The sequence below is a fragment of the Tachysurus fulvidraco genome, chromosome 19 (assembly GCF_022655615.1).
Source record: "Tachysurus fulvidraco isolate hzauxx_2018 chromosome 19, HZAU_PFXX_2.0, whole genome shotgun sequence".
NCBI lineage: Eukaryota > Metazoa > Chordata > Actinopteri > Siluriformes > Bagridae > Tachysurus > Tachysurus fulvidraco.
This window is the reverse complement of record NC_062536.1, coordinates 4,482,396-4,507,035: the sequence shown is the minus strand read 5'-3', so window position 1 is coordinate 4,507,035 and position 24,640 is coordinate 4,482,396. Positions and strand designations below refer to the sequence as shown.

The 24,640-nt window shown below is 44.5% G+C and overlaps 1 protein-coding gene across 7 annotated transcripts; it reads right to left on the bottom strand.

The window, feature by feature from the left end:
* Positions 1–662: 662 nt before the first annotated feature.
* creb3l2 (cAMP responsive element binding protein 3-like 2) lies at positions 663–23,235 on the bottom strand. Of its 7 annotated transcripts, none has more exons than XR_003441296.2 (13): positions 17,313–17,330; positions 9,690–9,921; positions 9,192–9,397; positions 8,670–8,751; positions 8,185–8,378; positions 5,114–5,260; positions 4,229–4,287; positions 3,843–3,911; positions 3,577–3,676; positions 2,871–2,994; positions 2,478–2,727; positions 1,678–2,378; positions 663–1,131 (listed from the first exon to the last, which is right to left on the bottom strand). XR_003441296.2 is itself a non-coding variant. In XM_027151629.2 (12 exons), the coding sequence occupies exons 1-12, from the start codon at positions 22,769–22,771 to the stop codon at positions 2,306–2,308; spliced, it is 1,635 nt and encodes a 544-aa protein (XP_027007430.1). In that variant the 5' UTR covers positions 22,772–23,235; the 3' UTR covers positions 663–2,305. The 7 variants fall into 7 exon arrangements, 4 of the variants coding, with proteins under 4 accessions (XP_027007430.1, XP_027007432.1, XP_047660118.1 ...); XR_007138689.1 differs by having other exon boundaries at positions 663–1,835; positions 2,241–2,378; XR_007138690.1 differs by having other exon boundaries at positions 2,241–2,378.
* Positions 23,236–24,640: the final 1,405 nt, after the last annotated feature.

The window sequence follows — 24,640 nt, the reverse complement described above, 5'->3', positions numbered from 1 at the left end:
GTTCCCAGAGATGCTTAGCACTTGTTGGCCCTTTTGCCTTCACTCTGTGGTCCAGCTCACCCCAAACCGTCTCGATCGGGTTCAGGTCCGGTGACCGTGGAGGCCAGGTCATCTGGTGCAGCACCCCATCACTCTCCTTCATGGTCAAATAGCCCTTACACAGCCTGGAGGTGTGTTTGGGGTCATTGTCCTGTTGAAAAGGTGGTGTGTCCAAACTTTTGGTCTGTACTGTATGTCAAAATAACAACTTGGTAAATCAGAATAATGACACATCACTTGAACAGAGCAGTTCAGAGGTTCAGAGATCTTGCATTTGGAAAGCTGTGTGATCTGAACCATGTCCATGTAGTTGCCTAGGCATGAAAATGCTTTTCTTCTGACCGAAGTGACTTGAACGCACTTGATATCATGATTACGACTTCCCAGGACACGAACACGAGGTGTGTCTCGGTTGTGTTGAAATGAGAATGACTCATAACTCATTAGCTGTGGATTATGTTCATTACAAACTCCAAAACATCTTAAGATTAAAATCTTTCTCCATTTCTGCCCAAGTATTTAAGGTGCAAGTGAATAAAAGACCAACCTGTTGAAGTTGAGCACATATTCACCATAAGACATAAATAACACACACACACACACACACACACACACACAAATGATCTTTTCTAAGGAAAATATTTTACTTCATATAAAGAAGAAGAAGAAGAAGAAGAAGAGAGGATTTTTATGCTGGAACTGTAGCAGAGCAGAAACGGTAGCTACAGTTTAACACGGTGATGTAAAAAATATGGCGTTTTTTTTATTTTTTATTCTTATTATTAAAGATAAAAATATTTGCATCAAGAAGAAAACACATGGCAGTGTGTGATAAAAAAAAAAGAACTAAGGATGTTTAAAAAATAATAATAAATACATTGATTCTTTGGAGATACAGTGCAGGCAAGATTCTGGGCATCATCATCATCATCATCATCATCATCAGATAGAGTTTCCCAGTCATTTACTCCCAAACAGCTGAAAGCAGTGCAGGCTGTAATGGGTGAGGATCAAAAACATGGCAATGTGTCTTCAGAAGGCAGGAAATACGATCAGATTTCACTGGTCTTTCTTGTAATCTTCTGTAATGACCTTTTAAAGGCAAAGTACAGACATTAAAAGGTCTCGCATCAAAAAAAAAAGAAACTAAAATAAACAGAACAAGAAGTCAACAAATCTTGGTTATGTGACGCACGACACGTTCTCTTAGTGACAAAGACGACGGAAGCAATAGATCAGAAGTGTCCGATCTCCATCGAACAAGATGTTAAAAAAAATAACAATTAAATTGGGTTGAGCTGAATAAGAAGTACACAAAGCTCCGCCCCCAAACCTGGTTCGACTTGAATTAGCATTAGCATTAGCATTGATCGCTGAACTGCATTCATTCCGCAACCCATGATGTACAGACTCAAGGTTTAAGAGCAACGTGAAGGCGTGTTAGGGGGCGTGTCTATAAGACGACTGACAGGAGGCCAAACTCACATTCCGGACATTAAAGTGAGAATTCCAAACTGAGACGATGGCATAAAACCTACAGTGTTTTCCACATTATTAGTACTAGTCAGAAAAAAAAAATAAAATAAAATAATAATAATAATAATAATAATAATAAAAATTCTGGTACTAGTTGCTCACTTGTGGAGACGTGTCGTGTGTCGCCATAACGACACATGTTCAGATAGATCCCTCTTCTATCCCTCTTCACATGTGTGGAACATGAGTAGAGCTCTCATAGGAAGTCATTACATGATTATGTGTCTTTACTGAATGAAGGAATCCTGCGCTGGTGTTTTCTGCAAAAGTAAAGGACAAAAGCTTGCACTTTTTGCTGCGACAATGACTAACAGATCGCTGTGAAGTGATATGAAGGAACGTCTGTTGCTGACCCTCCTGATTTGATTTAATGACCCTAAGAAGACCTGGTTAGATGTTTTAACTCCGATGAGTTTCAAAACTCGGTCCGACTCTGGCGGAGAGTGAATAAATACAAACCCAGGACCGTATGTACATTACACAGAAGAAGAAGAAGAAAAAAAAAAGGTTTAAAATATAGTATCAAAAATGTTATATATAATGGCGGAATGATATAATATCCTTTTTTGTTGTTGTTGTTTTTTTTTTTTTTTTACATTTTTTTTCATATAAAAAAAGAAAGAAAACGGTGAGAGGAACAAAACATAAAGGAAGTCTATAAATACAGAAAGGGTTCGTTGTGTCCTCCTGCTGTTAAGGTGGAGGTGAGATGGAGGAGGGTCGTCCGTCTTCACGACGGCTCGTTCGCCGTTCTCTCCAGCTCGATGACTTTCGGACCGTCGCTGGATTGCGACTCCGCCGACCTGCAGGGACACAAACGAGACCCGGGTGGAGTTTGGACGAGATCGTGGCTGTGAGGTGCTGAGGTTCTGTCTGTAGTAAATACTGTATGGCGGGGTTACCTGTGTGTGTGCAGGTCGATCAGAAGGGCTTTGTGTGTGCTGTTGTTGGTGCTGTCGTTCTGACTGAAATGTGGGCTGGGTTCTGGAGTTGGAGGCGTGGCTTGGTTGACTCTATGCTGCGGCTCCAGACGCCACATCGCCATGTCGTTAGTCTGTGTGTCCCATTCTGGATATTTCCCACCCAGTCCTGTGGGGCGAAGCTCGTCACCGAGACCAAACTTGTCAACAGCCAGCAGGTTCCTGGACTTCACTAGTGCACAGAACAGTCAGGGAGTCAGACATGGTATACAAACTAATTTATCCATGACTGTTTTTTTTCTGAATCTTGGCTGACGCTGTACTTAAAGTGGTCATCGTCGAGTGCTTGTTGTTGTGTTTGCGTGTATGTGATACCTGTAGTAGTGTAAGACTCCTGCATGGTGAGCTCTCTGGGCAGAGCAGTCTTGGTGATGGACGAGCAGGGGCTCAGGCTTTGGTAGAAGCTTCCCAGGACCACAGCGAAACACAGGACCAGCGCCTACAGGACAGGCGTTTGATGACAACGTGATCATCTCACAAGAAATACTGCTTCTTATCGATCTGATATAAAACCATGTGAACGTGTAACGCAGCTGCTCGGTTATGCTGCTGGTCAGACTGCAGACTGAAAGTATTCAAGGGAAATTTACAAACAAAAGAATTAGGAAAATGCTAAGTATGTGTGTGAGACAGAGAGAACCGGAATTTGTCAAAATATTCCTCATTCCAGGGCTACTTTCAAGAACAAGTCATGCTGCTTTTACATCAAATCCCTCTGTTATACTGCCTTCTGAAATAAACTACTTTATCTCGTACAATAAGACATCTTATAAGGAAATGATCGTCAGTGCAGCCGAGTCTCGTGGTGCGATGTGAAGCTGGTTATTTTACTATAACGGAGTATAGTCCCTGTAGAACACCCATGCCTCTGTAAATGAGCTGTTGCTATGGCAACAATAATAAAAAAAAAGCCCATGTCCTTGCATATAGACTGTTGCTCTAGAAACAATAACACGTTAAACCCAGCACATTTGTTTTGTCTGAGAGTTTAGTACAGACCGTCGCAGCCCCGTGTTCTCACCATGAGGCACGTGGAGGTCTGAGTGCTGGCCATTTTGCACGAGCGAGGGACTTTTCCTGTCACCATGGCCTGCAGGGAGTGCAGCTGCTGCAGCAAAGACCTGGGATACGGATAAAAACAAGTCTACTCAACATACATCATTAAAATTCATGACCTGCTCTCATTCTGGGAGCATTTAATAAATAAATAAATAAGTAAATAAATAAATAAACAAACAAATAAACAAACAAAAACAAATAAATTGAAGTTAGGAAGGTGTGACTTACTTGTTGGTACTTTCAAGGTTCTCCACTTTCCTGCGCAGCTCACTGTTCTCGTTGGAACACGTCTCCACCCTGCAGCCAAAACACAAGCAAGATATTATACACACTCACACACTCAAAAAAAAAAAAAAACTAACTCAAATGTTTGGTAGTTTCCATTTCACAATGCAATAAAATATTTTGCTGCAAAAAAACAACAAAAAACACACACACACACACACACACACACACACACACACACACACACACACACACACACACACAGTGGATCTGACTTAAAGAGACACCTGCACATGGACAGTAAGGTGGGGTGGTTATTTATTTGTGCTGACATTAGGATAAGGTTAAGCCCTGTGTCCTGTGGTGACTGTGTTGTGTTGAAATCGTACTTTTTCTCGAGGGCGTCCACGTATTCCTTTTTCTTCCTGCGACTTTCCTGAGCAGAGATCTGAGAAACAGATATCGTGACACTTCAGTTATTTTCATATCACAGTGTGGAGAGCAGAGTCAGAAAGCTAGGCTGAAACACACAACACACACACGCACGCACAAAAAGACACAAAACACAGCACACACGCAAGCACACGTGCGCGCATTGAAACACACAGAGACAGACAGACAGACAGACAGACAGACACACAGACAGACACACAGCACACAGACAGACAGACGGACACACAGACAGACAGACGGACACACAGACAGACAGACGGACACACAGACAGACAGACGGACACACAGACAGACAGACGGACACACAGCACACAGACAGACGGACACACAGCACACAGACAGACAGATGGACACACAGCACACAGACACACACAGACACACACACAGACACACACACAGACACACACACAGACACACACACACGGACAGACAGACACACACGGACAGACAGACACACACGGACAGACACACACACACACGGACAGACACACACACACACGGACAGACACACACACACACGGACAGACACACACACACACGGACAGACACACACACACACGGACAGACACACACACACACGGACAGACACACACACACACGGACAGACACACACACACACGGACAGACACACACACACACACGGACAGACACACACACACACACGGACAGACACACACACACACGGACAGACACACACACACACGGACAGACACACACACACACGGACAGACACACACACACACGGACAGACACACACACACACGGACAGACACACACACACACGGACAGACGGACAGACACACACACACACGGACAGACACCTTATTCTTGATTTTCCTGCGAATTTTTTTCAGGGCTTTCTCGTCAGATTTGGACAGAGGCAGCTTAGTGGGAACGGGGTAACCCTCTGCTATCAGAGTTCGTCTCTCCTCTTCTGTCAGCAGGAGAGGACCAGAGCCCTGCAGCTTCTGACAGACAGACAGACAGACAGACAGACAGACAGACAGACAGAGAGAAATATTTCAGAATGTTTATTCCTCCTGCTTCAGTCACAGAGAGCATGCTGCACAGGAGGAGACGCACCACAGTCCCACTTTTGTTTATAATGTTGATACTTAAACCTTGAGTGTCAGCTGATAAACATCTGATTTTTATTCTTTACCATTAAACACAAAGATGCTTCAAAAACTGGGAAAAATACAAAGCCTAAAAATACAAACATAAAAGTGTAATAAAGTTCATTTTGTCTCGTTATAGATAAAAATGAAACAAACTGTTCCAGACATCATTCTGGGTCCACAACACTGTGTGTGAGAGTTTGTATGAGTGTCTAACTGTGTGTGTGTGTGTGTGTGTGTGTTGGTGTGTTCTGTATCCATGTGTGTGTATTTGTCTGTATGTGTGTGTATCTATGTCTGTGTGTGTGTGTGTTGGTGTATATTCTGTATCCATGTGTGTGTATTTGTGTGTATGTGTGTGTGTGTATCTATGTCTGTGTGTGTGTGTGTTGGTGTGTTCTGTATCCATGTGTGTGTATTTGTGTGTATGTGTGTGTATCTATGTCTGTGTGTGTGCGTGTGTTGGTGTATATTCTGTATCCATGTGTGTGTATTTGTGTGTATGTGTGTGTATCTATGTCTGTGTGTGTGTGTTGGTGTGTTCTGTATCCATGTGTGTGTATTTGTGTGTGTGTGTGTATCTATGTCTGTGTGTGTGCGTGTGTTGGTGCGTTCTGTATCCATGTGTGTGTATTTGTGTGTATGTGTGTGTATCTATGTCTGTGTTGGTGTGTTCTGTATCCATGTGTGTGTATTTGTGTGTGTGTGTGTGTATCTATGTCTGTGTGTGTGCGTGTGTTGGTGCGTTCTGTATCCATGTGTGTGTATTTGTGTGTGTGTGTGTGTGTATCTATGTCTGTGTGTGTGTGTGTGTTGGTGTGTTCTGTATCCATGTGTGTGTATTTGTGTGTGTGTGTGTGTATCTATGTCTGTGTGTGTGTGTGTTGGTGTGTTCTGTATCCATGTGTGTGTATTTGTGTGTGTGTGTGTATGTATCTATGTCTGTGTGTGTGTGTGTGTTGGTGTGTTCTGTATCCATGTGTGTGTATTTGTGTGTGTGTGTGTGTGTGTGTGTGTATCTATGTCTGTGTGTGTGTGTGTGTGTTGGTGTGTTCTGTATCCATGTGTGTGTATTTGTGTGTGTGTGTGTGTGTGTGTGTGTGTGTGTGTATCTATGTCTGTGTGTGTGTGTGTGTGTTGGTGTGTTCTGTATCCATGTGTGTGTATTTGTGTGTGTATGTGTGTGTATCTATGTCTGTGTGTGTGTGTGTGTGTTGGTGTGTTCTGTATCCATGTGTGTGTATTTGTGTGTATGTGTGTGTATCTGTCTGTGTGTGTGCGTGTGTGTTGGTGTGTTCTGTATCCATGTGTGTGTATTTGTGTGTGTGTGTGTATCTATGTCTGTGTGTGTGCGTGTGTGTTGGTGTGTTCTGTATCCATGTGTGTGTATTTGTGTGTGTGTGTGTATGTATCTATGTCTGTGTGTGTGTGTTGGTGTGTTCTGTATCCATGTGTGCGTATTTGTATGTGTGTGTATCTATGTCTGTGTGTGTGTGTGTGTGTGTGTTGGTGTGTTCCATATCCATGTGTGAGTATTTGTATGTGTGTGTATCTATGTCTGTGTGTGTGTGTGTGTGTGTTGGTGTGTTCCATATCCATGTGTGAGTATTTGTATGTGTGTGTGTGTGTGTGCGCGTTGGTGTATTCTGTATCCATGTGTGCGTATTTGTATGTGTGTGTGTATCTATGTCTGTGTGTGTGTTGGTGTGTTCTGTATCCATGTGTGTGTATTTGTATGTGTGTGTATCTATGTCTGTGTGTGTGTGTGTGTGTGTTGGTGTGTTCCATATCCATGTGTGAGTATTTGTATGTGTGTGTGTGTGTGTGTGTGTGTGCGCGTTGGTGTATTCTGTATCCATGTGTGCGTATTTGTATGTGTGTGTGTATCTATGTCTGTGTGTGTGTTCTGTATCCATGTGTGTGTATTTGTGTGTGTGTATCTATGTCTGTGTGTGTGTGTGTGTTGGTGTGTTCTGTATCCGTGTGTGTATTTGTAAGTGTGTGTGTGTGTTCTGTATCCGTGTGTGTATTAGTAAGTGTGTGTGTGTTCTGTATCCGTGTGTGTATTAGTAAGTGTGTGTGTGTTCTGTATCCGTGTGTGTATTAGTAAGTGTGTGTGTGTTCTGTATCCGTGTGTGTATTAGTAAGTGTGTGTGTGTTCTGTATCCGTGTGTGTATTAGTAAGTGTGTGTGTGTTCTGTATCCGTGTGTGTATTAGTAAGTGTGTGTGTGTTCTGTATCCGTGTGTATTTGTAAGTGTGTGTGTGTTCTGTATCCGTGTGTGTATTAGTAAGTGTGTGTGTGTGTTCTGTATCCGTGTGTGTATTAGTAAGTGTGTGTGTGTTCTGTATCCGTGTGTGTATTAGTAAGTGTGTGTGTGTTCTGTATCCGTGTGTGTTCTGTATCCGTGTGTGTATTAGTAAGTGTGTGCGTGTTCTGTATCCGTGTGTGTATTAGTAAGTGTGTGTGTTCTGTATCCGTGTGTGTATTTGTAAGTGTGTGTGTGTTCTGTATCCGTGTGTGTATTAGTAAGTGTGTGTGTGTTCTGTATCCGTGTGTGTATTAGTAAGTGTGTGTGTTCTGTATCCGTGTGTGTTCTGTATCCGTGTGTGTATTAGTAAGTGTGTGTGTGTTCTGTATCCGTGTGTGTATTAGTAAGTGTGTGTGTTCTGTATCCGTGTGTGTATTTGTAAGTGTGTGTGTGTTCTGTATCCGTGTGTGTATTAGTAAGTGTGTGTGTTCTGTATCCGTGTGTGTATTTGTTTCACACTCACATGAGGGGCAGTGAGCAGGGGTGAGTTGGACAGTGAGTTGGGCAGTGAGGATGATGTGCGCTGCGCCACCTTGAGGACAGCTGGATTCTGTGTGGGGCTGGCAGGAGCACAGGGGTGCACAGGGCTCTGACTGCCCTCTGAGTCACTGCCATGAGAGCTGGGAGGAGTCGGGGGCATCTGCAAAGCCTCAAGCTCTGCACACACACACACACACACACACACACACACACACACACACACACACACACACACACACACACACATATATATATATATATATAAAAAAGAACAGCCACTTCTACGATCTATACTAACACTGCCCGCTTATTTTTTATTTATTTTACTCCGAGATGCACTCAGAGTGTTAGTCCATGCAGGAGCTCCTGTGGTCTCACATTAAAAGAGACATTTGTTTCTCAGCAAACATCAAGCATCGATGCGGTAACTGATTACTAACAGGTCGTCCTGCTCGGTGCAGCTGTTACCTTTAGGGGAGAGGTTCAGGAACTGATCCACCTCATGTGGCTCCAGTTTAATCTGTGGGCTGAAGCTCTCATCTTCTTTCACCTGCAGCCATCACACAGACACAAGACAGGAAGATCAGTCCACACCCACGTTACGGTGTGTGACAAACAATGATCCCATACCGTGCCTCATTAACAGCGACGTACAGAAGATGGATAAGAATGTACACACAAAATGATGTCGGTATGTTCGGAGATACTCCTAATGACCCTGACGTTAGGAGTTATTGGGACATCGTGGTGCTTTATATCCACATGCGTATGAGCAACGTCCCAAATGTCGTACTACACACTTACACTGTGCAGTTTAATAGAATCTATGGAGTGTTCCATATAAACACAACGGACTCTGAATAAATCCTTAAACATTCCTTATACACAGGAGTAATGTGTATACGGACAGCTTCCTGTTCTGCCGGTACCTCCCTGAACACAAGCTGTATATATTCGAGGAAGCTTTTCCGTTAAGCAGAGTAGGCAGACCTGTGTGTTGAGCTGTGTGGTGTGTGAGAGGGAAGCAGCGCTCGCTGGTTCCGTCGTCAGTGTGAGAGTCACCGTAGGCAGCAGTGCTGGAGAATCGCACAGCAGAGGCTCCATCTTCAGGTTTAACCTCTCCTCTTCCTCCTCCACCTCCTCCACCTCCTCTACCACCTCCTGCTCCATCGGCCAGTCCTCGTTGTCGGACTCTCCTGCGCGTGACACGCGGGTTACTCGACATCATCATCATCATCATTAATAATAATAATAATAATAAAAACAGATTATAGCCAGCTTTAATATCGGCCGTGAGTCCAATCGCTCACTGTAAAGGATCGTGTGAGAGAATTAGCGAATGAATGTTAAAAGAAATAAAAAATTCTGGCTTAATCTAGTCTATCAAAGATGACAGTAACCTCATTTAAATTTTTAAGCGGGAAAGAAGGGAAAAAAGTTCCTGAAGTTACTCAGGATGCTGTATTAAAGGTATTTCCCCGCACTCACTAGGCTCGCTGCTGGTTTTCTCCGTGGTCAGGTGGGAGAGGGGCGACTGAGGGCGCGAGTCTCCGCACAGAGAGTAGCTGTGCTCGGCCTGGATGTGAGGAGGCGGCGGAGAGGCCGGGCTCAGCTCCTCGTCCATGTCCATCATGTCGCTCCTCCCCGACAGGAAGGGGTCGCTCAGCAGCTGGCCCAGCAGCACCTCCTGAGACATGTCATCCAGGAGCTCGGTGAAGTGCTGCACAGGGAAAAGGCACAGACAAAAGAGGCTCAGAAATGACGCAAGGATTCGCACACACAGACAAAACACAACCATACAGGGACAGAATAAGATGAGATCAAGAGATAAGATCTAGCTTTCTTCCTCACGGGGGGAAAATTCTCAAGTTACAGAAATAGAAATGAAGAGAAATCGCATTCAAATCCTAAAAATCCTTCAAAATATAAAACCATAAGTGAATGTAAATGCCTTTTCCATGGAGATCTGACGAAAGGTACAAGAGGACATCCGGGGTATACGGCCTGAAGGAAATAGCTATCGTTTGGAACATGGTTGATTTGGTGTAGTTACTTATGAACACACTCGTCCGGATTCATTTGCCTTTTTTGTACAAAGCTTATAACAGTATTGAAGTCTGCAGAAGGGATTTGACAATCTGTGATTCGCAGTTTGAGACCTTCCTGTGCAGCAGAGTCTTCCTGTTTATAGCCACGCTGAACAATAAGGCCTGATGATACCGTACACGGCAGGGGATGTAGCCAATCAATCGCTTAGAAATAATAATTAATTATATTTGCCTGAGGTTATGGTGTTGGTTAAAGGCAAAGAGTGCACAGGAAAAGATTTCATGGCAGTGAGTGTTCAGCGCCGTGAAACCTTTCCCGGTTGTGTTGACGGAAACAGAGATAACTGGTGACAGTAAAAATGCTGCAACTGAATCAATGCATCCCAGTTTGTGTAGCATTCTGTACGCGTGTATCACATATGCTATTTTTAAAAATGATGCAAAGCATCGAAAGCTCATGATGGTCCATGTTTGGTGTTTTGTGCCTATAATCTACCCCATAACTGCCCCTTTCCTTCTGTGGAAGTGAGCACACCTACAGGGATCTTCTGCCCTCAGGTACAGCTGGAAATCCAGAGGCTGCTGCTTATTTAAATGACACCCTAAACAAGCAGTTAAACGACTCTCAGCAGGATACTTTAGATGTCACATTTCACAGCCGACATACCGGAGTCCCGGCGATGCCGCCGCCCTGCTGCCGAGACGAGCCGACTTTCTCTCCACCAATCAGAAACCATCTAATCTCACCCTGTACAATCATCAAGACACGGATACCTAGCCCGAGGCCAGAGTTTTTTCTTCCACCCCCCCCCCTTCCTCCGCACTCCGTCTCATCCTGCTTCCATCAAACGAGTCAGGACAAGCTGAAGTATCCATCCGTCTGAGTTTTGCAGCTGTGTCCACGGACCTGGTCTTTCAGGAGGACATTGTCTTTGTGTTCCTCTCATAGCAGAACCATCTCCACCAGACAATCGAGGCCACGTCTCTTAACCTCTGCTTGAGGACACAAATGAAAACCTCGGCACATTCGTGTGTCGTCACGGTACATTGTAGATGTAAAGCCGGGGAAGGAATAGGTGGAATTCCTGAGATGGGACAAGTTCAGTTGAACTGGTTTGTACAGGCCTGTGCTGCACATCGGGGACTCTGGAATGATTCAGAAGGATGGACTTCATTGTTATATTAATATACAAGTGATTGCAGTTAGAGACTCAAGACACAATTGCCCCTGTTTTCTGAATGGGAGGAGCCTGCACTCTGTCAATCACAGTGACAGTAAGAAAACCAAGGCATCAGAGAGCCCTCGAGTGTGTTACGCCACTCTGTGACGGTGGGTGGGAACCGGCCAAGACACGATGAGGGAAAATTTATGAACAATTTAAAACATGCTGGAAATATTATTATTACAAAAGCATGAAGAAATACAGGATTATAAGGCCGTGTGTTACACCCCTGAAAATACTGCAGTGATTACAGTGAAGGGCTTTGTTTAACAGAAAGCTTAAATCTCTGGCATCGCTACTTTAAATTTTTATTGCTGAGCCATACTTCGGGGGAAAAAAAAAAAAAACTTAAAGGGTTACTGAGTTCAGCAAATTAAATGCACGTGCGATTGACTCTTTGTGGACAAACTGATAAAAAAAGACCAAGATGCATCGTCCATTAGATAGAATCCTGTCATCTGGAAAGTGTGATGATTAAAAATAGTTTGCTGTGTGTGTGTGTGTGTGTGTGTGTGTGTGTGTGTGTGTGTGTTAGAGGCTGAGTGTAATGTGGTTTACAGGCCCAGTCATGGACATGAGTGTGTGTGTGGGTGTGTGTGTGTGTGTTTCAGTAAACAATAGCAGATTGATTGGTCTAGCTCAGGCTGCAGGTCAAACAAAAGCCCCTTTTACCACCACAGACCTGCGAACTCCACCGAGTGATGAACAAAGCCCCGTGTGAGCAGCGCAGTGTCACTGGGAGAGAAGTTACAAGTGTGTTGTCGAGTCACGGATATGACGCTAGCAGGATTCGGCTTGGGGGTAAAAAGTAAAGTGAAAGAGTGGAGCGGTGTTTGTATGCAGGGGTAAATACTGAGAAACAAACTAACAAAGAAATAAACTAATGTGTTATTTTTTTAAGCTGTCTTAAAACAACAAACCCAAGGGAACAGGAAATTATGGGGAATATAGAGAAAGCAGCAGAGACTCGCAGGGAGCTGGAAAAGGTGCCAAGAATTCAGACATATGGCTTCCATTACAGGCTGACTCAACACTCAAAGACTGAGAGAGAGAGAGAGAGAGAGAGAGAGAGAGAGAGAGAGCAGAAGAAAGAGAGCATGCAAGTTAGCGAGAGCGCAGGAGAGCGAGAGAGAGCAGAAGAAAGAGAGAGCAGGAGAAAGAGAGAGCGCAAGTTAGCGAGAGAGAGCAGGAGAGAGAGAGAGCAGAAGAAAGAGAGAGAGCAGGAGAAAGAGAGAGAGAGCAGAAGAAAGAGAGAGAGCAGGAGAAAGAGAGAGAGAGAGCAGAAGAAAGGGAGAGAGCAGGAGAAAGAGAGAGAGAGAAATGAACTGAGAAAATATTTTTTGGTATGAGATCAAGCGCGCGCACACACACACACACACACACACACACACACACACACACACACACACACACACACACACACACACACACACACACACACGTGTGAGCTCAAGACTGCTCAAGTCAGAAATGCTCTTTTTCCAGCCTCATCATGACTCACGCTACAGAGCACTAAAAAACAGAGACACACACACACACACACACACACACACACAAAATATCTGGTCATGTTGTTTATTGACCACCATAATGACGGATAAACTCAAAGTAACCGCATTAAAGAATCAGGCAGACTTTAGCACAATGCTAACGGTGTAATTCTCTGGTATGATATATTGTGATAGTGTTAGGAGGAGGTTTGTAGGCCATACAAAGATATAACGATTTTAGACCAGCGCTCCTCCAAGCTGGAGGTCTTAACTCTTTCATTACAGGAATGAGGTCTGTTATTACGCGCGTGCTGACGGACATGTGGTAAGACAATTACGGTGAGTTATCCTACGGCGCTGGGCGTCCCTGTGTGGAACGATGCTGCCCCGGATGACGGGAAACAGGATGTCATCCTTTTCCTTTTACAATGTGACTAATATATAAAGGTAGGGGAATTTATACTATCCATATCTGAGGAGAACAAAAATACGGACTAGGGATCCAAACCGCGCTCGTCACTGTACAGTACGTACAAGGCTGAAGGCAGTGGTTAAGTGGGTTCCTGAGACGTTGCTGGTTGAGCAGAGGGAGAGAAGGCTGCTTTGTTCATGGTGTGTGACCGCACAAGGGAGTGTGTGTCTTCTATGAACCCCATCTGGAGAGGCCATGGTAGCCATGTTAGTGTTAGTGGCAGGATACGGAGGGTGGCATGTCATTTTTAGCCACCCTGGGATGTGTGTAAATGGAAGCTGGAGGAAGCTGTGGGGGGAGGAACAAGCTGACTGGGTTACAGCAAGAGCAGAAAAACAGATGTGAATGAGATACCTTGCCATGATGAATGTGCAATAGCACAAACACGGAGCAAAGGTCATGTCTCTCGGGTGACTTTGTACCTTGGTCTTAAATCGTTTTCTGACCTGTTCTAATGATCTGATTAAACACGTGTCCATTATCCATGTAGGTTTCATCAGCAGTTTCGACAAGTCTGAGCTAAAACCTTGGCCTTGTTGCATCATCCCAGCTCGGTCAGATAATCTATTTGAGACAGGCTTTATTTAGCGAAAAAAAAAAAAAAAAAAATAGGCTGTCAAATTCCATGGTTTGAGATCTTGTTTTATTTGGAAAGAGTCCTTGTGCTTGTACAGCGTGAGCATTTATCGTTACCGTGTGCCAAGTCGTGTTTGCTGCTAGCAAGGCCATGTTTTAAAGGTCGTAGTTCGGTGGTGCAGTCCGTTTAAGAGTCGAGGTTCCTTGCTGAGATGATTTTTTTTTTTTATATATTCTGCTATTTAATTTGCAGTGTTTAACCATTGGGTTGCTCTGTTTAAGTCAAATCGAGCACAGCCTCGTTTTGTTGGACGTTAAAGATTAGACTGAAGCACACACCAAAGACCACAAACAGTTTGGTTAGTACACTCTGGATGACGATTGAGGCGTTAGATCGATATGAGAAGAACCCAGATTGGTACATTAAAGGTTCGGTATGACATCTAATAGATGTAAACAAAAGAATCAAAGTGCACAAAAGCTTATCTGAACAAACGAAACCCATGAGTCTGGCTGTATCAATGTCCAAGAGGACACGCTGCCAAGTCAGAGAACAAGACTGTAATCTGGAGAACATCCCAGCTGTTTGTGTGTGATATCATTTCTCCTCCGCCCAACAGAACTTGGTAATCTGATGCCGTGGTACAGGATCTTATAGTTGAGCTGCCATTTTATTAGCCATCGGGTCAAGTAGGCAGCCTAGTTAGTCATCAGGGATCATTATGTTGGGGAATTGTTGCTCTGGAATAAACGGCAACGGCAGCGTGCTGATCGAATCAGCCAATCATGTGGCAGCGGTGCAATGCATTACATCATGATGTTCAGAACGATCATCAGAATGTGGGAGTTAGACTTTAACCCTGGCATGATTGCTGGTGTCAACATGGGTTGCATTCGGAAGCTGTTGGGTAAGTTGCAGGTCTGGGTTCCGTTGACCCGAGAGGTCAGAGGTTAACAGACAGACCGGCTGACAGGAAGTGTATCGGAACTCAATCACACTTCACACCTGTGGTGAGAAGAAAAGCATCGTGGGACACACACCATGCCAGTGACTCTGAGACAATCTGACCCATATACAGTTCCTGGACTTCTTTAACGCCAGTCTTACAAACGACAGTGAAACAGCAAGGATTTCACACAGCTCTCATGGTGTGTGTGTGTATGGCATGTAACTAAAGACGAACACTAACAAAATGGCAGAACGATCTCACAGCACCTACCCTGTGAGATACCCTGCTCTTATTCAGGACATGACTCTAGGCTGGCTCGGCCTCAGAGGCTCAGCACAGCCATGGGAGATTTAACACTCAAACAAATCTTTTCCCTTCACTGGAACTAAGAAACTGATACCTGGTCCAGCATGACAATGTCCCTGTGCACAAAGTCCCTGAGCTCCAGGAAGACATGGTGTGTTAATGTTGGAGTTGAAGAACTCGAGTGTCCTGCACTGACTCTGATTCTGACTCAACCCCACTGAACACCTTTAGGATGAACTGGAACACCGACTGAACCCCTGACCTCCTCACTCTTACACCATCAGTGTCTGATCTCACTAATGCTCCTGTAGCTGAATGATCACTAATCCCCACACACACTCCAACATCAGTGTCTGATCTCACTAATGCTCCTGTAGCTGAATGATCACTAATCCCCACAGACACACTCCAACATCAGTGTCTGATCTCACTAATGCTCCTGTAGCTGAATGATCACTAATCCCCACAGACACACACTCCAACATCAGTGTCTGATCTCACTAATGCTCCTGTAGCTGAATGATCACTAATCCCCACAGACACACTCCAACACCAGTGTCTGATCTCACTAATGCTCCTGTAGCTGAATGATCACTAATCCCCACAGACACACTCCAACACCAGTGTCTGATCTCACTAATGCTCCTGTAGCTGAATGATCACTAATCCCCACAGACACACTCCAACATCAGTGTCTGATCTCACTAACGCTCCTGTAGCTGAATGATCACTAATCCCCACAGACACACTCCAACATCAGTGTCTGATCTCACTAATGCTCCTGTAGCTGAATGATCACTAATCCCCACAGACACACTCCAACATCAGTGTCTGATCTCACTAATGCTCCTGTAGCTGAATGATCACTAATCCCCACACACACTCCAACATCAGTGTCTGATCTCACTAATGCTCCTGTAGCTGAATGATCACTAATCCCCACAGACACACTCCAACATCAGTGTCTGATCTCACTAATGCTCCTGTAGCTGAATGATCACTAATCCCCACAGACACACTCCAACACCAGTGTCTGATCTCACTAATGCCCCTTGTTTGCAGCAGTTAATGAGAGGTTACTGGGACATCAGATGTACTAGATGTACTAGATACCTTCTCATACAGTGGTTCCTCTACAAGGTCAGTGTTTTTATTTCAGGGCTTTATTTGTGCAGTCAGTCCTGTAAACACCTCTTCCTGTAAAAGCAGTTTGATAACTGCACCAGATGCCCTTGCAACAGCTAGAGGTCTGGTTTGCCCCATTAAATTTGGCTCTGCACATGCCCATGAGATTTGTTTGGGCTTATATTTGGGTCATGGTGACTTCCACCGTAAGGAATTTGCAAGCGAGATAAAAAAAAAAGAGCTCAGTGAATGCCAGTTCCATGACAAAACCCATACTGTTCCTGGGTTCAGAGTCCTTCTCATCTTCCCTCCCCCCCCCAGAACAGACCCTGTGGGTGTGTAAAGTGCATAATGAAGGAAAGTGGGAGCTGTATGATATTGAGGATCCCAGGAAATGGCTGTCTTCAGAATCTGAATCACTGTGTAGGAGTTTATCTAAGCAACAGGAAAACGGACCTCACAGGGACACGGATGTAAATAAAACCGTCCTGATGGAGAGCTGTTGGGTTACTCGCTTCTATACGTCTGTACACCGCAGTGATGGAAGCCGCGACTTGCACATCGAATGCTAAGTAACTTTGAAAAGAAAGCAGGGTATATTAAGCTTTATTACAGACCGTGAAGGCGGCAAGGGCAAGAGCGGGAGTAATCGATTCCAAAAATAACGACGTGTCCCATATCGACTTAGATTGAAACCGGTGTTGGCAGCAATTTTCTCTCATGACTCCTCGTTTAATATTGGAGTATTATTTAAAACAAAGAAACTTGTGGCTTGTGTTTGTCCATCAGAGCCACACAAAAACAAGGAAGAACAGAACAATGAAGAAGAAGAATAAGAGCTCTATTGTCAAATATACAAGAGGAGATCAAGATATTTAATATTCCCACAAGCTATAACCTTTATATCTATCTACAACTCACCTTTCCTTTGCTCATGGTATATTCCGAATAATCCCAAAGTGAGAGAGAGAGAGACAGAGAGAGAGAAAGGTGAGATGGCTTTGAGAGGACATAGAGTAACATGAGCCCAAGCAGGACTGAATAAGAGAGAGTGTGTGTCTAAAGGTTTGTTCTCATGAAGGTAAAGGTCAGAGTCAGGCTCAGGTTCCAGCATCCTATCCAGTGTTGTGTAAACGTGAGGCAGCGGCTTCTTCAAACCCCAGATATAAATCTAAAATAAATAAAATATTGTCAGAATTATAGATTGACTCGGTTTACTTATAACGCTGTATTTCTGACCTGAGACTAGAAAAACGTCTCCTCAGCTCAGAACCCTACTCATAATGGTCTGTCTGTCTGTCTCCTCGATCCAGAGCTGGGCGAGGCACTTGGCCGCTCGATGGGGGGCGTTCGAGGCTTTTTGCACATTTAAATGAGTTCTACTCTCTATACGAGTGAGATGAAGCAACATGGAGACATTTCTCATGTTCCCGACTCTATAGCTGATGGTTCTGAGGAGTGGGTATTGTAGCGTAAGCACCTAGTGTGTGTTATGTGTATTTGGGACGCAGCTAATCGTGCTTAAGGTCACTAATGTCAGTTTGATAATAATAATAATAATAATAATAATAACAATAATAACAACAATAATAACAATAATAATAGGTTAGAGGTTAAACCTGATCTGTTAATCCACCTTTCTAGTTAGTGTTTAACTGCAAAGCTGCTGGTGTGAAATGACACATTCTTCACATCGAGCCGACTCAAATACCAAGAGCGTGAACATGGAGAACGGAGGAGGAATGTGTGTGTAGGGGGGGTCTGAAGGAAACCAGTGAGGCGCAGTATTCCCCAGAAGTCCAGGGCTGAATGAGTACAGGCGAGGCTGTGTGTCCACCCGGCCCACAGGGAGAGAGAGACTGAAAGACACACAGCTCTGTGACGAGAGGCCTCGCCTCGCCTCGCCCAAACACACGGCATGAAAAAGGCTTTCAATACGAGTGGATCAGGACCATGCTCTGTTCACCTCCTTCACCAGTACACACACACACGCAGACGCGCGCACACAGGCGCGCACGCACACGAAGACGCACACGCAGATGCACGCACACACACACACACACAGGCGCGCGCACACACACACAGGCGCGCGCACACACACACGCGCGCGCACAGACACACGCGCGCGCACAGACACACGCGCGCGCACAGACACACGCGCGCGCACAGACACACGCGCGCGCACAGACACACGCGCGCGCACAGACACACGCGCGCGCACAGACACACGCGCGCACACAGACACACGCGCGCACACAGACACACGCGCGCACACAGACACACGCGCGCACACAGACACACGCGCGCACACAGACACACGCGCGCACACAGACACACGCGCGCACACAGACACAGTATTTAATCCCAGTCTGTATAAGGAGTCATTAACACACTGCTGCAGGATTAATGTTACTGTTACAGCTAAAGCTGAAGCTTAAACTGCAAAGTTAAGAGGATTTTGTTGTTCAGATAAAAATGACAGTAAATGAATAGCATTAAATTGTGTTAAGCTTACTTTAGGTTGAGCTTTTAACTGTTGTACACGTTCTCCTAGTGACAAACATGTTTCTCTGTGTGTGTGTGTGTGTGTGTGTTAATGTGTGTCATTATATTTTGACATGACTTCGGTGACACTGATGTGCAAACATTGTTTTTTATGGTTTAACTATTGGAATATCAATAAAAAGTCCACGGAGTTAGTTTTTCTCCTGTATAATGCAGTGCAGTGTGTAAGCACCAAACAGCTGTGTGTTATTACTAAAGCATTTAGAAGTGAAGATGAGTGTGTGTGTGTGTGTGTGTGTGTGTATGTGTGTGTGTGTGTGTGTGTGTGTAGGCTTTGTCCTGTCTGGGTGCTGTATGTACTACCTGCTAAAGGCTGCTTTAATGTTTGTGTTTTGTTGCGTATTTATTTATTTTTACACCATGGAGCTGTGTGGTTTATTTCCATACTACAATTTCACTGAGACATTGCGACCATTCTGTCTCTCTCTCTCTCTCTCTTTCTCCTGTGCGCACTCTCTCTCTCTCTCTCTCTCTCTCTCTCTCTCTCTCTCTCCTGCTCTCTCTCTGTGTCTCTCTCACTTTCTCTCTCTCACTCTCTCTAACTTGCGCTCTCTCTTTCTCCTGCTCACTCTCTCTCTCTCTCTGTCGGTCTGTCTCTTTCTCCTGCTCTCTCTCCCACTCTCTCTCTCCTGCTCACTCTCTCTCTCTCTCTCTCTCTCTCTGTCGGTCTGTCTCTTTCTCCTGCTCTCTCTCCCACTCTCTCTCCCACTCACTCCCACTCTCTTTCTCCTGCTCACTCTCTCTCTTTCTCCTGCTCACTCTCTCTCTCTTTCTCCTGCTCACTCTCGCTCTCTCTCTTCCTGCTCACTCTCGCTCTCTCTCTTCCTGCTCTCTCTCTCTCTCTCTCTTTTCCTGCTCTCTCTCTCTCTCTCTCTCTCTTTTTTCCTGCTCTCTCTCTCTTTCTCCTGCTCACTCTCTCTCTCGCTCTCTCTCCCTTTCTCCTGTTCGCCCTCTCTCTCTCCTGCTCGCTTTCTCTCTCTCTCTCTCTCCTGCTCTCTCTCATTCTTTCTCTCTCTCCTGCTCTCTCTCTCTCTCTCCTGCTCTCTCTCATTCTTTCTCTCTCTCCTGCTCTCTCTCTCATTCTCTCTCTCTCGCTCTCTCTCGCTCTCTCTCCAACTTGCGCTGTCTCTCACTCGCTGTCTCTCACTCGCTGTCTCTCACTCGCTGTCTCTCACTCGCTGTCTCTCACTCGCTGTCTCTCACTCGCTGTCTCTCACTCGCTGTCTCTCACTCGCTGTCTCTCACTCGCTGTCTCTCACTCGCTGTCTCTCACTCGCTGTCTCTCACTCGCTGTCTCTCACTCGCTGTCTCTTCAGTTCTGTGGAAGACTTTGGAGGTCGCACCCTTTCCCTTTTAGCATTTTAACATCTGGCACAAATGCCACATCTGTGGTTGTCGGGATGCCGTTTTAAGACACTTCCTGTTCTGCTAAAGGAATCTGATATTCCACCGTATCATCATGATGGTAATAGGGTTGGAGTGACATGATAAAAATTTTTTAAATAATTTTTTTTAACCATCATTTTATGATTTATTAACAAACTGCCATGTACAATTCCAGAAATAAACAAAAAACAAGCAAGCTCGGATATTCAGAAGATTTGTGAGGTAATTAATCCTGAAATTGATGTTATACATGGTCCTGTTGCCCAACCCTGTTTGGAAAGAACTCAAAATATCTGTTCAGGAGGAAAAGTTTCAGAAAAACGCCTAGATAAAACCCAGTACTAACATTTCTCTCCAACATCCAAACGTAGTGAGTGTATAGGGGTGTGTTTTGGCCTGTTTACAATTCCTCTGAGGTTGATGCGAAATGTTTCAGGGTCATAATTAAAGCCCAGCTCTACAGCAGTGGGTTGGTGTTGAACTGAAAAACTACTGTAAATATTATAACGGTTAGATAAACTCTAAGCCCCTGGAATAATTCCTAATTCCTTCTAGCTTCAGGGTGTATCCAGAGACTCCAGTGAAATGGCACTTGTTTTTGTTAGCCATGCCCCGTGTTAGATAGTCCTCACAGCTGACGTGCTCGGCATGGCTTCAGCACTGAGTCATGGGAGAATTCGGCAGCGGGATATAGCCGGCGTCCAAAGGGGACGGAACGGATTAGACAGCGCAGCAGAAGCCAGTGTGTCTAAGCATATGTCTGGTTTTACTTCACAGGTTTATATCCATACGGAGACCCATGAGACTGTAAAGCATGGTATTGGAAGATGAAGGCTGACAGAGTCTTTTAGTCGCCAGGACCACACTTCACTTCGCAATAACCGTCACACCCTCTGAGCTCAAGCTAATATAAGCTGCATAATATTACACAATATACGTAAAGGTTAACGTTGTTAATAACATCGTACCACCATCGGGCCCTGAGCTTATGTCATAGACTTACTTCACGTGAACCGTGGAGTCGAGGTAAGCTGGTGGTTAGGGGGAGGAGGGGAATGAGGAGGAGATGGAGGAGGGGTGAAATATACAATCATGGCAGTACCCCCGGTAAGTCTAGCTATGCCAGATGTGACGATCCCAGATGTGAGCCACGTGTGTCATGCAAATGTCGTAATAGCAGACTTCCTGACGTGTAAAAATTCCCAGTGGGAGATGAATGAGGCTATGGAGGAGAAACAAGGTGGCACTGTTGTGAGGAATTCTGTGTCAACAAAACCCCAGAAAGTGAGAGACAGTGTGAGAGAGAGAGAGTGAGAGAAAGAGAGAGAAACAGAGAGAGAGAGAGAGACACAGAGACAGAGAGAGACAGACAGACAGATACAGACAGACAAAGAGAGACATATACAGACATACGGAGAGAGACAGATACAGACAGACAGACAGACAGACAGACAGATACAGAGAGAGAGAGAGAATGAGAGAGAAAGAGAGACAGATACAGACAGACAGACAGACAGACACAGACAGAGAGAGAGAAAGAGAGAGAGAGACAGATACAGACAGACAGAGAGAGACAGATACAGACAGACAGAGAGAAAGAGAGGTAAAGAAAACATTTGTGCTTGACCAAGATCCAGAAACAAAGGTCTTATTCTCTCCTTCATGGTCAGACACAAACTTCCCCACTAATTAATGCACACGCTGGATTCATATTTCAGTAAACACCCAAAAGTACAAAGGTGTTAAAGGAATCATTACTCTTAAAGCCTCCACCACCTCCCTGTGGTCTGAGAAACCACATGGCCTTAGGCTTCACTTCAGTGTTCCTACCTCCAGACTGCTGTGTAATCAGGACCAGTGGCAACATGAAGCCTGTCATTAGTTTGTGCTTTCAAATCTAACCCACCTTTTACTTTATATGGTGCTTTAGGGCTCAAGATAAAAAAAAACCCACAGCAATAATAATAATTTAACTGTTAAATGGTGAGATGAATAAAACTGAATTTTTAACACAACCCTATTTTCATGGTGGTCTAACTTAAAGCTTTCTAATACACTTTTAAGCACGTTGGGGGCGTGTCTACAAAAATAAGTATTTATCACAGACCAATCAGAGGCCGGATGGCAGCTTGCCATAGATTTACATTCCAGTAATACACATATTCTGAGACAATATAGTGTACATTGTTATTTAAATAATTTCCACACCTGCTTTGACGTTATTTGTGCTTGTGGAGGGAATAAAAATACACTATATTATTGATTATAAATAAATAAATAAAGCATTCACAAAATGACTAATCACAGCTGTGGGGAAACTTTTTACTTACTGTGCTGTACAGGACACTGTCGTTATCTCCTGACTCGGACAGCTCGCTCAGATTCCGGTCCCAATGTAAAAACGTCTCATTGTTGTCCAGTATTTCCATTTTTGTGTATTTACGATTATTATAAACAAGAGAGAGAGAGAGAGAGAGAGAGAGAGACAGAGACAGAGAGTGTGCGCGTGCGTGTGCGCGAGCGCCCTGTGTGCTGCCAATAAAGGCCACACTTTCGGTTGTGAAGTCGATTTTCTAATAATTCCGAGTTGTCAGTAAAGTATCTCGTTGCACCGGTTTACCGTCTGGGGCTGTTCTTTAACAGGTAGCTCGACTTCAGCCGTTTCTTTAAGTAACGACGCCTCTCTCAGTCGCCCAGGAATTTTAGTGGGCGGGGCCAAACATGGCAGTTTGGAGCTACACACAAATCTAGCGTTTACACAAAAACATCGTTTTATAAACACGTTTTTAAAGCATAAACATATATAAATATTCACGTTTACACCACAGGGTGTGTTTATGTTGCGACAAAGACATTTTTTTAAAAAGCCGAACCAACAAATCTGTGGAACTAAAGAAATCCCGCCCCTTTGTTCCATAACTAACCAACCAGGTAAGACTTACAAAGAAAACAGACAGACGGGCCAGCCAATCAGATTGTCGGAAACCGATCCGACGCGAATAAAGTCCAATAACGTTGTTAAAACTCTCAGCAAACCGAATTAAGCTAAGAATCATCATCATGACGGACCTCCCTCTGTCCACTCGGTTATATTCGGGAACATTCTAACATTGTTTGCATTAAAAAAATGTTAGTTGAGTGAATTTTACAGTTCAAACAATTCAAAAAGAGACTTTTCAGAAGTAAACAACACCAAGTGTGTTTGCTTTTTGGTGTCTCTGACAAACACCTCATCTATTTAAGTGTTTTAAATCTAACCAGAAATCTAATCAAACACACACTATTTAGCCAAAAGTTCACACCATCACATCCGTGTGTGTCGCATAAAGTTAAAGTTTCTGTGTGCAGTAACATTATAGTTTCTCTTCAACGGAACTAAGAGACTCAGACACTGGTCCAGTATAACAATGGTCCTGTGCACAAAGCCCTTGAGCTCCATGAAGACATGGTGTGTTAATGTTGGAGTGGAAGAACTCCGCAGACGCACTCCAACACCAGTGTCTGATCTTTCTAACGCTCCTGCAGCTGAATGATCACTAATCCCCACAGACACACTCCAACACCAGTGTCTGATCTCACTAACACTCCTGTAGCTGAATGATCACTAACCCCCACAGACACACTCCAACATCAGTGTCTGATCTCACTAATGCTCCTGTAGCTGAATGATCACTAATCACCACAGACACACACTCCAACACCAGTGTCTGATCTCACTAATGCTCCTGTAGCTGAATGATCACTAATCCCCACAGACACACTCCAACATCAGTGTCTGATCTCACTAATGCTCCTGTAGCTGAATGATCACTAATCCCCACAGACACACTCCAACATCAGTGTCTGATCTCACTAACGCTCCTGTAGCTGAATGATCACTAATCCCCACAGACACACTCCAACATCAGTGTCTGATCTCACTAACGCTCCTGTAGCTGAATGATCACTAATCCCCACAGACACACTCCAACATCAGTGTCTGATCTCACTAACGCTCCTGTAGCTGAATGATCACTAATCCCCACAGACACACTCCAACATCAGTGTCTGATCTCACTAACGCTCCTGTAGCTGAATGATCACTAATCCCCACAGACACACTCCAACATCAGTGTCTGATCTCACTAACGCTCCTGTAGCTGAATGATCACTAATCCCCACAGACACACTCCAACACCAGTGTCTGATCTCACTAACGCTCCTGCAGCTGAATGATCACTAATCCCCACAGACACACTCCAACATCAGTGTCTGATCTCACTAATGCTCCTGCAGCTGAATGATCACTAATCCCCACA